General features: G+C 38.3%; 3 protein-coding genes across 3 annotated transcripts in view; 1 reads left to right on the top strand and 2 right to left on the bottom strand.

The window, feature by feature from the left end:
* The window catches only part of UBTD2 (ubiquitin domain containing 2), an 84,649-nt gene extending 81,899 nt beyond the window's left edge, over positions 1–2,750 (top strand). The window contains exon 3 of the mRNA XM_063292396.1: positions 2,228–2,750. Within this exon, the coding sequence (XP_063148466.1) occupies positions 2,228–2,625 (398 nt within the window). The 3' untranslated portion in view covers positions 2,626–2,750. The remainder of the gene's footprint in view (positions 1–2,227) is intronic.
* The window catches only part of NEURL1B (neuralized E3 ubiquitin protein ligase 1B), a 442,008-nt gene that overhangs the window by 126,561 nt on the left and 298,485 nt on the right, over positions 1–16,962 (bottom strand). The window lies entirely within an intron of this gene.
* Positions 10,758–15,069, bottom strand: EFCAB9 (EF-hand calcium binding domain 9). The gene is made up of 4 exons (XM_063292896.1): positions 14,934–15,069; positions 13,572–13,720; positions 12,102–12,278; positions 10,758–10,928 (listed from the first exon to the last, which is right to left on the bottom strand). The coding sequence occupies exons 1-4, from the start codon at positions 15,067–15,069 to the stop codon at positions 10,758–10,760; spliced, it is 633 nt and encodes a 210-aa protein (XP_063148966.1).

Below are 16,962 nucleotides of genomic sequence, written 5' to 3'. Positions count from 1 at the left end.
TTACATTTGCTGAGGATATGATCATGTGAGAGCAGGGGGCGGGGGGGAATCTATTGAATTTTTCTTTGCTGGGGTTGGGGCGGAGTTGGCCGTCTTAAATTTCATAACTCCTTCCTTTTGGATAAATACAGTATTTATCATAACTATAAAAAGTTTAGTAAGACAGATGACTGCTTGAGATGAAATACCTTGCATCAATAGACACAATATCTTTTAGATACATTGTGCCTTTTTTATATATTTCAAGAATTTTTGCTCAAAGAAGGCATTGACTGAAAAGTCAAGGGCTACATTACAGGTAGCCCTTGACTTACTACCATTTTTTCAGCAACCATTCAAAGTTATGATGGCGCTGAACAAATGGTTATGACCAGTCCTCAGAATTCCAGCTGTCCTGTCAGAGTGCTAGAAAGCATTTGGCCCGAGAGATCAGAAAAATCACACACCAGGCATTTCTATAAAAATAAATTTATTTACAGAAAGCACAAAAACGTATTTACAAGCTGTGCATTCACACGCACTCAGTGAGGACTGGGAAGAGAGGCTGTGCTGGAAGGCTACAAAAGCGAAACTAAAACAAGTCCAAGCAAGTTCCTCCCCCAGGCAATGCAGCTTTTAACACCCAAACTGAGGACAATTAAGTTCGACCTCTTCACCCTGCCAATACTTAAGAAAGTACTCAATTACCATCGTAACCTAGTGGCTTGGTCCGTGCAAAAACAAAAAAAGCCAACGTGTCCCAGCACCCTGCAGTCACATTATCACGATCTGGGTGCTTGGCAAGTGGCTCGCACATACAACTGGTTTTAGTGCCCCACAATCACGTGATTGCCATTTGCAACCTTCCCTGCTGGCTTCCCCAGAAAGTCAGTGGGGTGCCAGCAGGGAAGGTCGCAAGTTGCCAGGGGAAGTCTCCCCCACCTGTGCACCCTCCCCCAGCCCCTCTCCACTCACACTATGCCAGCCACTGGCTCACCCCCACACAGCCTCCCTGAGCCTCACTGCACCTCCCTTGCACCCCCACACATCCTCCCTGAGCCTCACTGTGCCACCCTTGCACACCTTCCCCGCCCTCCCTCACACCCTTGCGCACCCTCTCTAACCCTCACCACACTTCCCTTGCACCTTCATGCACCACCCCCGACTCTCACCATGCCTCCCTTGCATTCTCACGCACCCCCTTGTGCCTTCCCCACCTGGCAGCAGCCACTTACCTACCTACCAGCCTGCTTGCAAGCTTCCTGGGACTTGCAACTTCCTGCTGGCTTCCCCACTGACTTGTTTGTGGGAAACTGGCAGGAAGTTGCCTTGCCTAATGACCATGGGATTCAGTTAACGATGGCAGTTAGGACTGCAGGGATTGCTGTCACTAAGTGATGTCGCACTTTATGACTGCGTCACTTAGCAATGGAAATTCCAGTCCCAGTTGTTTAACAACCATTCAGAATTAGAACAGCACTGAAAAAAGTGATTTATGACCTGTCCTCACGACCATTGCATTGTCCCAGCTGGCTTCCAGCAACCAATATCAATGGGGGAAGCCAGATTCATGTAACAACTGCAGCAAAAAAGCTCATAAAATTAGGCATGACTCACTTAATGACCGCATGCTTAGCAATGAAAGTTCCTATCCCAGTTGTGCTTGTTAAGCAAGGACTGGATGGATGGATGGATGGATGGATGGATGGATGGATGGATGGATATTCCTGCACCATTGTGAAACGAGACCTTTTTTCTTCATATGTGAAGCAGAGCCTAATATACTCAACCTTTCTGTCACTGTTCACCACTTGAAATACATAAAGCCTGTTCTATTACATACATTTACTGTAATTGCTAATCCTGTGCCTATTCGTTTTCTCTGAATATGATAAATGCCCTCATGATGCTAAAAGCAACGTAGAAATAACCTGTGTATGTGAGCAAGACTTGAGATGAAGGTACTGTAAGCTCTAAAAGTACTATTGTACAAAGGTGTATATTTTTGTACTTCTTTTACATTTATTGCTTTCAACTTGCCATTGACAAGGTAAACCCCTTTTTTCAAAAATAGCATATACATACACTGTAATACTAGAAAATACTTATAAATCTGAGACAATGGGGGATAAAAGGTGCCTGCTACATGTTGTGCCTGAATAAAAAAATCAAGCATTCAAGAAATGCAACATTGATTTAATTTAAAAAATGTGTGATTTACTCCATTTTTTTTCCCTCTCTTCTGAAGGTGCTCTTACAGAGTGCTATGATGAACTGGGAAACAGATACCAGCTTCCTGTCTACTGCCTTGCCCCACCCATCAACATGATAGAAGAGAAGGGGGATCTAGAGACTCTGGATTTTCCGGATCCACCGCCCAACTCCGGTCATGAATGCCAACTTCGTTTACGCCTCTCAACAGGCAAAGACCTCAAACTTGTGGTCCGCAGTATGGATACTGTGTATCACATGAAGAGACGACTACACACAGTGGAAGGTGTAGAACCTAGAAGTCAGCGATGGTTTTTTTCAGGCAGGCCACTCGCAGACAAAATGAAACTGGAGGAACTGAAAATACCAAGGGATTATGTGGTGCAAGTAATTGTGAGCCAGCCCTTAACAAATCCTATCTCGGTGGAGAACTGATTTTTGCCTATATGCCTATTCTTTCCTTTCCCTGCTCTTCTATCATGTGGGAACTTTTTCACTTTCCATTCTCTCCTGCAAATGGTTTGGTTCCAGGCAATGACCAGCAAACCCTCCATCTGTGATGGAGTTTAGGTAAAAACATACACATGCAAATACACGCACACACAAATCTATGTATAAACACACAGACCCTGTTCCGAAACTATCCTTGGAGGCTTTGTTCAATTTAGTATTTCTTAACACCACAGTAAGAAACCCTTAACAAAGTAAATGGAGAAATGTTTGTGAGAGAATAAGCCTGAAGTTCAAGATTGATAAAGCTAAAACTGTGCTTTGAACTGTAAGTGATGTATTGATCCATGAAGGTGAAAAGCACTTTTTAAAGGATTAAACCAAATCGAACTGTTTCATGAAATCAGTATCACTTACGGTTCAGCTCATTGTAGCTCCCCTGGTTAATCTAGCATGCTGTGATATTTGTAGGGGTTGTTTCTATTATGGTTTTATTTACTGGCTTAGTAAGACTCCTGCTTAACAATGAATAGCAAAGAACTAGAGGTACTCTCCAATAATGGTATGTTTTCAAATTCAGGTTTTAATAAAAGTTTTGGTACATTCCAATTTAGCAACAAATAGCAATTTGCCAGGGCTGACTTCAGGGTGTATAAATACTGCCTTCTGAAAAATTAGGCAATAACTTATTAAATACATAGAGAATTTCTTGTCTACTGTAAGCTGTCAGCTACAAGGAAACTTGCCGTACTAATCCCTGTCATCAATAAAAGGGCCTACCAAATAATTGTACACTACTGTGATTGGTGAAAAATCAGTTATTCAAGGTACACCAGCTTGAGAATAATAAAAGCACAGGACATCTTTTACTTAATATGTTCAGCTCTGATGTTTAAAACAGTTTTGAACTTCCTTTATCCTCAACAGTAGCAATGAACCAATTATTGGGAAAAAGCACAAGCTGGTTTCATACACTTTTCTAATAACAGTTCCACTTGCTTGATAGCTTTTGTACCCATTGATGTTTACATTTTCTTGCCATAATCATGACTGAAGTTTTTACTCCTACTCAGATATACATACGTGCGCACATACACACACATGCACTACCATTGTACACAGAGTGAGAGAAAGTGATGAGAAAGGATTGAAAAAAGAAAAACCCTCATTGGCAGGTGAAAATATTATAGACTGTCTAACACTAAAACTTTCAAATATACCATTAGACCCATAAGTATATTTTGGGGGATTCTGCATTGCATGTATATTTATGTTATTTTCCCTGAATCCCTAAATAAGTTGTGGAGATGGAAGCTTGCATTAAGACTGGATTCATTTAGTTTCTGAAAGCAGCATACACCCCATAAACTTTTAAATAAGAGTATCTTTCAAGTGCTCTTATCTTCCATGTCACCTGTTCATACTTATGCATTTAATAGTGTATAAACAGTTCCTGTGGCAAATAGATTACAACTTTTTATAGTTGATAGATTTAAAATGATGTCACTGTCATTTATCTAGAGCTCAATGTGATCTTAGCAATATCATACAGGATTTTCCTTTTAGAATCTGAAGGTAAGCCATTCTTTAGGGGGAGTAGGTATATCCATTTAAGAGTGCTTTGAGCAAAATTAGTAATGATTCTCTCTAGAATAATAAATAAATTTGGAGAACTGACAGTGATCAACTGTATCAGAACAGTGGGCAGATTCATCAAATACATTATTTTGGGGAAGGGTGGTATGTCATTGGGTCTGCTCCTTGATTCTGACGCCATATTCTTGATAGCAATGTCATCATTAATTTTTGACATAGCTTTTGCTGGCTAAACACCAAATCTATTTATCTATATGCACATGGCCCTTACATTTACAGAACTTGCATTTTGGATTAAATGGATTTTTTAAAAGAAGATAACAATGAGCATTATCCCCTGATTTTTCATTTGGAAATCAGATCTCATATTTACATGAATGTATCATGCCTCACAACTATAGTACTCTTCTGGCCATTGTCCATTACTATCTGACCTTTCTGTGTAGTTTAGGATCAGTTAGTAATTAAAATGACTTTGTAGAAATATTCAGTAAACAGTAACTGTTTTCAAAGTGTTAAGTTTCCCATTTCCTGAAACCAGTGTTGGTGTCCACTAATATTAAGAGCTCATAAATCATTGAATGAAATTCAAAATCAGCCAATCCTGCTTATCAGTAAGGACACTTTTTAATATTGTGAATGTGTGAAGCAAGGTCTAGATGTGCTTTAAGTGAAATTTAAATTTCTCTAAGTGTCAGAATTTTCACTTATTTGGGTGGCGCCTGGATAAGGAATATGCAGTACATTTTGTGCCTGTCACAGGATTACACATCAGGAAAACTGTGACTGATGAAATTTATTATTTAGAGCTTTTTGTTTTTTCCAGGACTATTAAGAAAGGGGACAAAAATTACAGCTATTAAGAAAAAAAAATCAAAGTATATATAGTCTGATGATTTTTGTAACTATTTCCCTTTTTTATGTATTCAACAAGATTATCAAATTAAGTTGCTTGATGGCAGGATAGAGAAATTGACCACTTGTCCTCCAGCAAGTTATATTTTACATTCCTGCTACCTGGAGGAGCAGAGGTTGTGGAATCAGACAAGAGAGTGAGCATCAGTTCCTTCCTATCACTGGCAATCACTCACCTATCTGCAGGAAAAATATGGCAGGCAAATTAGTGGCAGCATCTACTCTGTGTTAGTAGAGTAGCCAATTAACAGTTAAATCAAAAGAGCGAGGAACAGCCACTGCTTCCTGTCCTTTTTCTCTGCATTGAGAATAGAGAGTTGTCCTGTTGTTCAGAGAAGGAAGGTGGTGATTATGGCTGATGCTCTTCAGTGTAGATGCATCAGGATTCAATTGTGGATCCTCAACAGCTGCCCAAGAATGCTGGCCAGCATGATTATAGGTTTCTAGAATTACTGTAATAATTTTGTAAAAACAACATTTGGGATATAGTCAGCTGTGAAATGGTCTGCTGTAACCATATTGCTCTGAAGTAACAATCACCAGAATACATTAGAATGTAGTTTTTGTATTTCCCACAGCCCTAGTTGGCTTTCATGAACAGAATGCACATTGGGATGATTTTTTTCAATGCTGTGATCATTTTCTCTGATGTGTTTATAAATCAGCATGAAGGCACATTGCAAGATATTCCCTGAAAAAATGAGGGATACCACTCTTGCAATTAGAATGGGACACTTTGGAAGAAAAAATGAATTATCCATAAAGTTAGAATTTGGTTAACATCACCAAAAGACCAATTTGGGGCATTTGCATGATAATCTAATTACTTCTTCTTTTGCACTGATATAAGAGCCTCTATTCATAAATAAGGGATATTTAATATCTGGTTTAATTCGTAAGTATTATGAATAATTTTTACTTTGAATGGAAATTGCTTTCTCAGAACAAACAGAGTCTGGTGAGTCTATTATTTCTTCCTTTTTCTGCTCCAGAGGTTATTTTAAAGATTACAGTTTATAATATGTCATCTCCGCCATCATCCAACTCTTAAGAATTAATAAGCCAACTATAGGTTTTTAATGTTGTTAATCTGCAAGACAAAACAATTTCATTTGTTGCTTTAACAAAAGTTCAAGCAAGCACTGTTAAGTGCATTTAAACTGTATTTGTATGTAGTCCAGATTCTGATTCCGCCAGCTCATCTTGGTCTACAGAATATGCCTCCCCCTCCCCTCCTATGTAAGGAAGTATTTATTGTAAAGATAATACATACAACATAAAGCAAACAACAATAGGATAGTTTTTCCTAATAGCTACAACAAATTCCCATAATATTTCTGATTAACATTCATTTTGGTGGTGATAGTAAGTCTGCTTGCTCCCTTGTCTAGCAAAGATGTCAGTACTATATGCTGCAGAAGTACCAGGTAGTCTGTAATCCACTTGTCCTGGAATAACTTTAAAGACAAAAGACAATAGCACTGCTTGTACTGCATTATGAAAAACCACACAACAAATGAATATGAGACAGATAATGCTCACTATGCTTCATTATGCTGGGGAAAAGAAAAGGTGATCAGGAAGTTTAAGGAACTGTAAAAACCAGTTTATAATGTAAAAACCATTATAATCCCCTCATCTCTAAAGAGATTTTCGAGAAATAATTTGATAAGAAAAAATAGTATAATATACTGTGTTTTAAAAGTAAGTCGATGGGTAAATTCCTCAGTTTCTTAATAGTATGGTTTCACAATTCATTCCACATAAATAATTAGGATTCATACAGAGATGATAGAGCAATATATTCGGTTGTGAGATAGTGTTTAATAAAACATGATATATACAACTGACGAGGTGCAGAAAAGATCTTGCATATATGTACTTTTATTCCTTGAACATCCAAACCCACACATAGGTGAATGCAACAGTTGTGCTTATGTATGTGATGTGTATAAAGCCTTGTGTGGTGCAGAGGGATAGGCGGCAGTATTGCAACCGAAACTTTCCCCATGACCCGGGTTCGATCCCAGCAGAAGCTGGATTCTCAGGTAGCCGGCTCAGGTCAACTCAGCCTTCCATCCTTCTGAAGTCGGTAAAATGAGTACCCAGCTTGCTGGGGAAGGTGACGACTGGGGAAGGCAATGGCAAACCACCCCGCTATAGTCTGCCAAGAAAACGTCACGAAAGTGGCGTCCCCCCAAAGGGTCAGACATGACTCAGTGCTTGCACAGGGGATTTTTCACACCTTTACCCATGTGATGTGTAAACACATACAGGCACACACACAGGTACAATGGAAGCATTGGCATATTAATGCTGAATTTTTCTTGCTTAATTTTGAATGTTATAATCATGTACATCACTTGAAATTCTCTGTTCTAATGCAAACAGCCTGTCCTTATATTTGTTTCATTTTTACATGATTGTGCATTCATAGGTAGTGTTTGCTTATGATGATGTGGAGCTTTCCTTGAAGTGCAGTTTCTTCATCAATCTAGCAATGTGCTTCACTTGCAAACGTCTCCCAAGTGTACTTTAAAAAAAAACCTTTGTACCAAACAGTATGTAAATAGCAGAAAGAAATGCTATGTATGGGAGATACAGAAGTGAACATTTTCAACATTTTACTCAAAGCAAAGGAATATTAAACTAATACTAGCAATTTCTATTGGCTAGCATCCATGTTTCCAAGTTTAGTTGGCTGATTTTAAAATAACGATGTAGCCATTAACTATTATTTCTTTAATTCAACTGTTTTGTCTCCATCTCCTCTGTGTACTCCCCTTTTGAGAGTGGAATGTTTGGAGGCATGTCAGTAAAATGTATAGAACTACAAAGTATAAAGGTGGATTCTTTCCCCCCCCCCCCTAGAACTTGCTCCGTAATTAAGTTTGAACAACAGTGATCGGTCTCCATGTGGCATTAGCAGTCCATGAAGAATTATGTTCATGCCTTCTGATTAAGGTCATGGATTAAATATTTCAGGAAATAGTGCAGATGGTTTGCAAGTCAGAACTATGTTGTCAAACAGAGACACAAGTATTTTTATGGAGAATAATAAAAATACATCTCTTTGATCCCTTTTTCTTTCCTGGCAGTTAAATCAAGCCAAAGATGGAAGTCGACTTAAATGGGTTTTTTGTTTGTTTTTTGGTTTATTTGAATACACAGACATACAAACCATTTCTGGGGCTTTAACTGAAATAATGAAATTGCCTTCTGTCAAGGGCCTTCCTTGTGCCTCTCTTCTCCATATCCTGGGAATGTCAAGAAACTGGAGAAAGCCTTTTGAGCAATTGTGCACTAGGCAGCTGGAGGTGTATAATGACACTCTTTTCTGATGTGACGAGCAAAGGACTCAAGTGTAATGTCCTATTTGCCTCATGGTAGTGGCTTCCAAAGATGGCTGGTACCATCAATTTGTATTTCTTGAATAAAATATCTTCTCTTTTCTGGTAAATCTTTTTTTGTACAGTGTTTGTTGTGTGCCATGTATCTAAGAAGCATTCATGTTCTACAAATGGTTAGTAATTCAGTACCAGTACACAATTTCAGTACCAGTACACAGTGAGGGAAATTACAGTGATGTGACACTTTTTCTCCCTGTAACTTTTATAAAATTAAAAAATCTTTTAACTTTATGCATGGGTTGTTTGAACCTTTTTTAAGAAGCTTTTTCATTAACTCAAGGATAAATGTTTGCTCTCTCTGAAAATACAACAAATGCTTGGGATAATCTTCTCACGATGCAGCATATATGCATGCTGTGTCTCTGCTATACCGTCATCGCAGTAGTCTATGCTCATATTTAAGCATCTCTATGGTTAGAGATCTCTGAGCACAAATAGGTTTTGAACAGTGAAATGAAATTATAAATGAAGCTTTATGATTTCCAAAAAGGCAAAAATGTATAATATAGAATTCTATGTGTTAAAAAGAAAAACAAAACTCCTTCTAGTTATTTTTTGGGTTTTAAACAATAAAGATAATGCAGGATATGTCTTGCCTTAAAATACTAGTTCTGTGTTCTTTCTTAAATTGGAGCTAAATTATTTGGTGGTGGTTTCTCTCCTGCCTTACTGGAGTCTGTAGGTCAGCAAATGCCCTCAAATATATTAGTATACGAATGCACTGCTACACCTGGTTGCAAATTTTAAACCTGCTTAGAGCATTCATAGTAGTGGTTATGAAGCATCATTACTCCCTTGTATCATTTTGAGTTTCTACTTGAGAGTGTAAGTATATCAATGGGAAGATTTTGGTCAGAAAAATCCCACAGCCATTGACTTTTTTGTTTTTGGTCTGCAAATCCTCCTTTGCTGATTTTAATACAAAAAGAAATGATTAGGTCTATGAATGAATGTTTAACATAATTAATCTACCTTAAGATTTCTATTTTGCTTGCTTACTGTACTTTTAGACCACTTTTCAATTCATCTTCCAAAACCTTCCTTTTTTCTATGGAAGAAACTGATAATCCTGTAATATCAGATATTTTGTATTTTGATTTACCATGGTTTGTGTGAAATACTTAAAAGTCAGACATATGAAATGTAAATACACAGTTTAAAAAGTGATAGTGGGCGTTTTTTAAAGATATCCCCATCTTTGGAAGAAAAAAATTCCAACTGTACTACTTTACATAAAAAATGTGCCAAGAAGCCTCAGCAGCTGCCAGCATTCTTACAAACCAAAATGTATATGGATTTCTAATGTTTTAGAAATATATTAGATATGTGGAGTCCTTGGTGCTCTCCGAGCCTTGTTGTTTTCTTGCAGACGTTTCATTGCCAGACTAGGCAACACCTTCAGTGCAAAGAGGGAGTGGGCCTTGCTCTCAGTTTATATACTGTGGCTTGCCCTGCTTGTGTTGGTTGGGGGGGTGTTCTCTCCTTGGGAGTTCTTTGATTGGGCTGTTGTTTGCTGCTTGGTTGATTGCCTGAGTTAATAGTTCCTTGATTAGGGTGTATTGTGCTGTTGATGGTTCATCTGGTGTTAATCCCAGTGTTGATTTTTGCATGTCTGGGTGTTGATTGCTGGCAAGGGAGTGTACTGGTCTTTTGGCTTTTCTATTGTCTCTATTGTATCCCCAGGGCTTGTTGGGATGAAGCTTCTTCTCCCAGGTCAGCCCTGTTGAGTAAAGAAACCCAAAAGGATGAGTTGGGGGGGGGGGTGTTTTGACAACCTAGCTAGCCTAGCAGTCTGGACTTTCTAGACTCTCATCCATCAAAATGGTAACCAGAGCTGATTCTAAATCAAGTTAGCTAAGTGTTGCCACCTAGCTGGTGTCCCATCTTATCCTGGCCTTTTTAAATATAGTCCATGCAATTCTATTTTTCTAATAAGCAGGTAATTCATCCCAATAACTGATGAATTGTTTCTTGATTATTAGCCTTTTTTACTTTTTGAAAAATAGGTTATAGTCTAAAAGGTGCTTTATTCTTTAAAAAACACTGAATATTTCCATAACACAGCACATCGTCTTATTATTGCTCTCTGGTATCTTGTGACTGTTCTGAACATGTTGCAGTGTTTTCTTATCACTATCTTTTTGGTTTTTGGTTTTTATGTTTTAATTTGCTGAGTCTTGGAGAGCTCACATAGAGTTACAACTTCTTGCTGCCCTGGGAAAGCTTGGTAAAATTAGCATACTCTTCTTCTTCTTCAGCTTCAGCTGCAGCTTTGGCCAGCTGTCTCCTCAGTTTCTCTTTTGCCTTCCTCTGTTGTCTATCAATGCAGAAGATCGTAAACATCTTGAACTCCTTGTAGTTCAATTGCTAATGGAGCAAAACGTAATAGTGGTTTAGTGAAATATTGACTTCGGGCCTATAAAGTAATCCCCAGAAGGCATTTGGCTTTCACTCTTCAAGCAGTATTCCCTTCATTCTTCCTTCCTTCTTTCATAGTACTCTTCAAACTAAATCTCAGAACTCCATGGAATATATAATTAATACCAACCACCCATCCTCTTACAAAGGAAAATACTCCTGCAGCACCCATACTATATACAGAAGTAAATTGGACTGGCAGGTGAATCTTAACTTCTATATTCACATGCTCTACCATGCTTTCCATTTGTAGGTGTATTGAAGCAACAGTTGACTGTAGCCCTCCAACCAGCTATTAGAAGCTGCATCACCCAAACTCATTGGGTGGATATTTTCCAGTGCATTCTGGAGTTGGATTCTGGAAAGCCACATGTTACAAAAAGATGAAGCATGGGGTAAACTAATGAACTTTTTCTAGCTTGAAGTTTCATGTAATCTGCTTAACAAAGAGACAAGTAGAATTTCTTGTGAATTTACAGAATTTGCATGTAAGTAACTGAATCCTAAACAGGAAGCAAGTTCAGAGCTACCACACTTTAAATGAATGAAGCTTGGTTGCAGTACGGAGCTCAATGGAAGTTGCCAAGTTGATAAAAGAGGGGAGGCCAGGGTTACCAAGATCCTGCATGGCATTCACATGAGCTTAAATCACATTACATGTGCCTGACAGGTTAGAAAGGATAGCGTGCCTTCTTAAAATGACTGACCCTTCTCATTGCAGTAAATTTGAACGTTCTGCCTTAGCATGATGTATTTGTGAATAAATCAAGTGTGGAACCTATCCACAAAAATGCAAGGCAAAAATAGCAAGATAAGAGGTACAACAAGTCAAGAATTATCCAAAAATAAATCATGCTTACTATGCTGGACTACAACATTCGCTTTGTGTGTGTGTGTTTTTTTTCCTCAACACATCCTAGCTAAAACACACGCTGGTTTAGCATGATGTTTAAACATAGCAGATGAACAGCACATAATTAGAAACAGGAGGACTTAACTTTTTGGTTGGGAGCACAACTGGGGTTGCTTCTGACTAAAAAGATACTAAGAGTTATTAAGATGACACAGTTGGGGAGGAGGAATTTGGGCACCTGTCTCTGTGTTCATCATTTTCTTGATTACCTCATCACCAGAGATGTCAAAGTCCTTGAATATCTGACTCAGCTCTGTCTTCCTAATATTGAAAAGGAAGCGTGTTGCCTGGAACTCTGCTGGAGCAACTGTATGGCCCCCATCAATGTCCAGCAACTCAAAAACAGCATGAGAGTGACGATACATGAACTGTTTTTCAAGATGATTCTGGTCAAAGAAAGAAAGGCAAGAACAGCAATAAGACTTACTGCTCTAGTCCCTTCAAAGGTTAAAACTAAATATTGAGAAAAATATTGATAGCAGAAAAAACGAAATGCTTCTAAAATTGCAATCCAAATGTATCCAAATGTGAACAAGAGTAAACCTCGTGGATGAGAACAGGATATGAAACTGCAGAAATAGCAACACTTCTGTGGTGGCTTAATGATGCCTGGGCTTTCTCTGACAAGATTTAATGAGAGATGTGTTTAGGGATAATTGTACAAGGAGGCCAAACATTGGAGTTGTTAATGTTTTAAGAGTTTAGCCTGCAGAGCATAGGATGTCTTTCAGGCAGGAAGGCTCCTCACTACTGTTTCCAGAGAATGTTCCCCATTCTGTTGGCCTCCAGATGTGTCCAGGATCTACTTTGATTGGGAAAAATGAGAATTAAAATCCAACACTTCAGGAGGGCACATATTGCAGAACTCTAATGTTGGTTTGTGCCCACAGGGCAAAGAGTTGGTACATCTAAAACAAAACTTGCTTAATTTACAATTAAGCAAGGTTTGTTTCTCAGTGGTAGGTGACCACTGATAGTCTCTATATCCGAAGCAAAAACATTCCTTACTCCACTTATCATTTAAAACTAAAATTGCTGCTAGTTTAGCTAAACACAATTCAAGCACAATTCACACATTGTATACATTAGAATTTTTGATAATTCTAAGTTTGAATGAGATGACATGCTGACACATTAGTCTCACTTGCCCTTGCCTTCTGCCAGCAGGAGCCAGGTGCCCAAATATTAAAGCTCTTACCATGGTTGGTTTGTACCAGTCCCTGACCTGGCATCCCAAACTAGTCTCTGTCCTAGTAAGCCAGAATTAGAAGATATAGTTATTCTTGGCTTTTGATCCATTAGTTTGTTGGGGGGGGAAACAGCCAAGGATTCTGACTTAAATTATATGAGAAAACATGAACAGGGCTTCTGTAGTCAATTTATTCCCACAGAAGCAGCAACCAAGGAGGAGCAGCTAAGCACCCTGTACTGATATATAAGCTTTTTCACTGGTAATCCAGAAATGTACTGCAACTTGTTAACAGTTGGACTCAGAACTGCCCATCCATCTGCAGAATGGAAAACTGCGGGCAAAATAGATTTTCTGTCACCTCACCACCACCCCAAACTTTCTCTAGAAATCCTGTTGTATAACTGAAAACTTGATTATGTGATGGTGGATGGAGCTCACTGCAAATGTATCGTTTCTTCTGTCACCACCAGCAGTCTAGCTAACTTGCCTCATGTGCCATTATGATGCACACCAACATGTAGAATTCATCAAAGCCGATCTCCCCTTTGCCATCCCAATCCAGTAAATCAAAGACCAGCATGATCTGAGCTGAGGACAGATTAGTTACATGGTGAAGGAAGTGGTAGAACTGCAGATCTGAAAAACAATGTGGTGTTAGGCAATGTGTGTGCAAAAGGTCTAGTTAACAAGACTATTAATAATAGTACACCAGGCATTATAAAACCTCCAGATCTGGGCTGCAATAATCCAGATGGTGGCAACATGATACAGAAAACTCTCATTGCTATCTTATAGTAGTCATCTGGATTTTTGCAGCCCAGATCTGGTAGCCCTAATATATTCCAACTTGTAATACAGCAACTAATACTGATTGTATTAATCCATAATGGTTTACTGAACAAGCGACAATAAGGTTCCCACAACAGACTACATCAAAACCTAACAAGTCATATTTTGGCTTAGCTAAATGTTTGAACCCAGCCACTGATTAACAGCAGACCAAATAACAGTGGGCGTCAGTACCTCATTACAATCTCTTAAAGCCATTTTCCACATATTTGCAGAAAATGTTTGTTTAAAATACATAATTGAATATATGCAACATTCCTAACTGTAACCTACAATAAGTTACGTGGTGGGGTCACAGAATCAAAAAATTATGCTGCCTTAAAGCAAATGGAGAGACAGACATTCCTGGAAATGCCTCAAAATTTGCCACAATGAGATCAACGCTGAACTCCTAATAGTGGATAGAGGCTATGTTTACATGATACAGTGAACCTCAGCCTGCTCAGCCACATTTAGCCTAGTATGTTGTGCAAATTCAGCCTGTGTGGTTAGTTTATGGTTTAATTTGTCACAGTAACCCACCCAGATAACTGGGTTGAGTAAATCATGGCTCATTTAGCCATGGTTGAGTGTATCAGGTAAACCCAGCTACCGGGACAAATAAGGAAAAGTTACTGCGGCATGCTAAGCAAGATAGGCGTGTAACGCAATTCACTTGGGCTTGTCTGACATTTAACCTATGTTAAACTGTTCAGCATAGCCTGTGGAAGGAACCTTATTGTCACTTATTCAATAAACCACTATGTATATATCCAATAAATATTAGTTGCCGTACGACAAGTTGGAATATATTAGGGCTACCAGATAGTAGTATCATTGGACTTAAGTCTGAAGATACTCAATGAGGTGCATTCAGTTCTCATGCCGTTGCCCTTTCCTATCATTGAAGTTGAAAAAATAGTAATTCTTAAAGATTTTCTTCAAAAGGAAATAATTCAGTAATGATAATTCCTATATTTCATTTTTATGGGCTTTTTTTCAGATTCCGTATCCCACTTACTATTCAAAGCATTCTTCATATGAACATCAAGTAGATTAAAGTAAGCTGTCAGAGCTCTGGCATTCCTGACAGACAGTAAGCAGTATATTCTATCTAAGCACAAAAAATGAAAGAAGCTTTTCAGCTTCAGTTTCATCTTGCCATAGAAGAATTATGTTTGTATGTGGAACTCTGGAATTGGCCATGGTGATGCCAACACTACAATCCCGGAATTCCACCATGGAATTAGAACATGATGATGAAGAGGACCACCTGGACTTGTAACAGATATATTTAAAATCGGTGTGTTGCTCTACAAAAGGGTTTCATGCCCAGTGAAAAAGGATAAATAAGAAACATTTCTACCTTGTGCTTAATTATCTGTTTGAAGTTATCAGTTAGGTTAAGCATTAATTTAAGCCTTTTGGTTCCCCTAGAGGAGCAATAGGTGATATAGTATCTCTCCATAGGCACCAGTATATTGGTATTGCAGACACTTTATTGGTGCCTGCTACATTCTCGCCCCCGTGTAACTTTTAAACAATTCTTTGAGAGGGGGGAAGACATCTCCAATGCAAATTGCCAACTCTTCCATCATCTTTATATAAACAAATGACCTCTAAGACCTATTAGAGGCCCCAGCATGCTGGCTGGGGAAATCTGGGAGTTGAAGTCCACTTATCTTAAAGTTGCCAAGTTTGAAAAACACTGTGGTAAATGGATATAGTATATTGTTATTGGCCACATTTACTATGGCACCTATTTGGGGATCAGCCAACATGCTTCCTTAACAGCCACTTTGAGAATGTCCATAATACAGTATCAAAATTCCAAACATGCCATTCTCTGTTTGCCTTTCTTTCTCAAACTTTCATTCTACGTATATTCAGTCCAATTTTCAGACTTCCTTATTGTTCAAAGATAAGTAAATTTACTTCTGAAATTCTATTATGAAACTTCTGACTGCAGATTTAATTCTTAAATTTTGCTATTTTTCCACTATAAACATTGTTGTACAATAAGAATGACCATCAGGATCTTACAAGATTGTCATTCTCCTATTTTTCATCTACCATATTTGCTACATACAGTAAGCAAGCTCTGAAATTCCATATAGTTCCTCTAGATGTCTCTACTAGATTATATTTATCAACGTTTCTTATTTTAAAAAAATAACTAAAATATTTCAATGAATAAATCTGGATGCAAGATTAAACATGAAATTAAAATGTTTTTAAAAATAGTGAAAATTTTGTGAGATAGCCAAATTTAGCTTTCTTGTCCAAATTTTTGCAGAATTTCAGAAAGACAAACACAAAATTGGGGTGGGGGGTCACAAGATGGACATCTCATAAAATTTTGAGAAAAAATACTAACATCTTGTGAGCTTTGGCACTCTGGTGACATGTTGAAGACTTTGCTCCAAATACCAGGACCCTCTCAGATCATATATTGAGAGTTATTGGGTAGACAGCATTGTTGACTTCTGAATGTCTTCCCTTATTATGTGATCATTGGCCATGCTGGGTAGCTCTAGAGGAATTGTGGCCCAAACATGAGGACATAACTTTGCTCTCACTTACAGAAGGAATATAAAACTTCAGTTAACTCAAGGGCTTGGCTTTCTACAGCATGTCAGGCTCTATATTGCAAAAGTGGGTGGGAACAGTCCATTTTGGAGGGAAGTTGGGGCATTTTTAGGGGATGAAATAAGTGCCTGAAGCCTTGCAAAGGCCGCCTCCATAAATTTTTTAAAAATGTAAAATAAAGGGCTAAATTTTTGGCCCTGTCATTGCAAAATGGATACTGATTGACTACATGCAGTTCATGATTTACACTCTCTGTCCTATAGTATAAATGCAGTACTGTCTATTCTACAATCCGCAAGTAAGTTTATAAGTGTTATTCTCAAAGCTGCTAAATCAATGGAAGCAAAAATACCACAAGCTTGTATTAGTTCCTGATGTCATAAGGGGGATTGTACACTGACATGCTGGAATAACAATGGCTTAGATTATGTTCTTATAACACATACTGTACCATAATTAAC

The sequence above is a fragment of the Candoia aspera genome, chromosome 2 (genome assembly GCF_035149785.1).
Source record: "Candoia aspera isolate rCanAsp1 chromosome 2, rCanAsp1.hap2, whole genome shotgun sequence".
Classification (NCBI taxonomy): Eukaryota; Metazoa; Chordata; class Lepidosauria; order Squamata; family Boidae; genus Candoia; species Candoia aspera.
The sequence above is the reverse complement of the archived record's forward strand: the minus strand, read 5'-3'. Positions and strand labels throughout refer to the sequence as shown.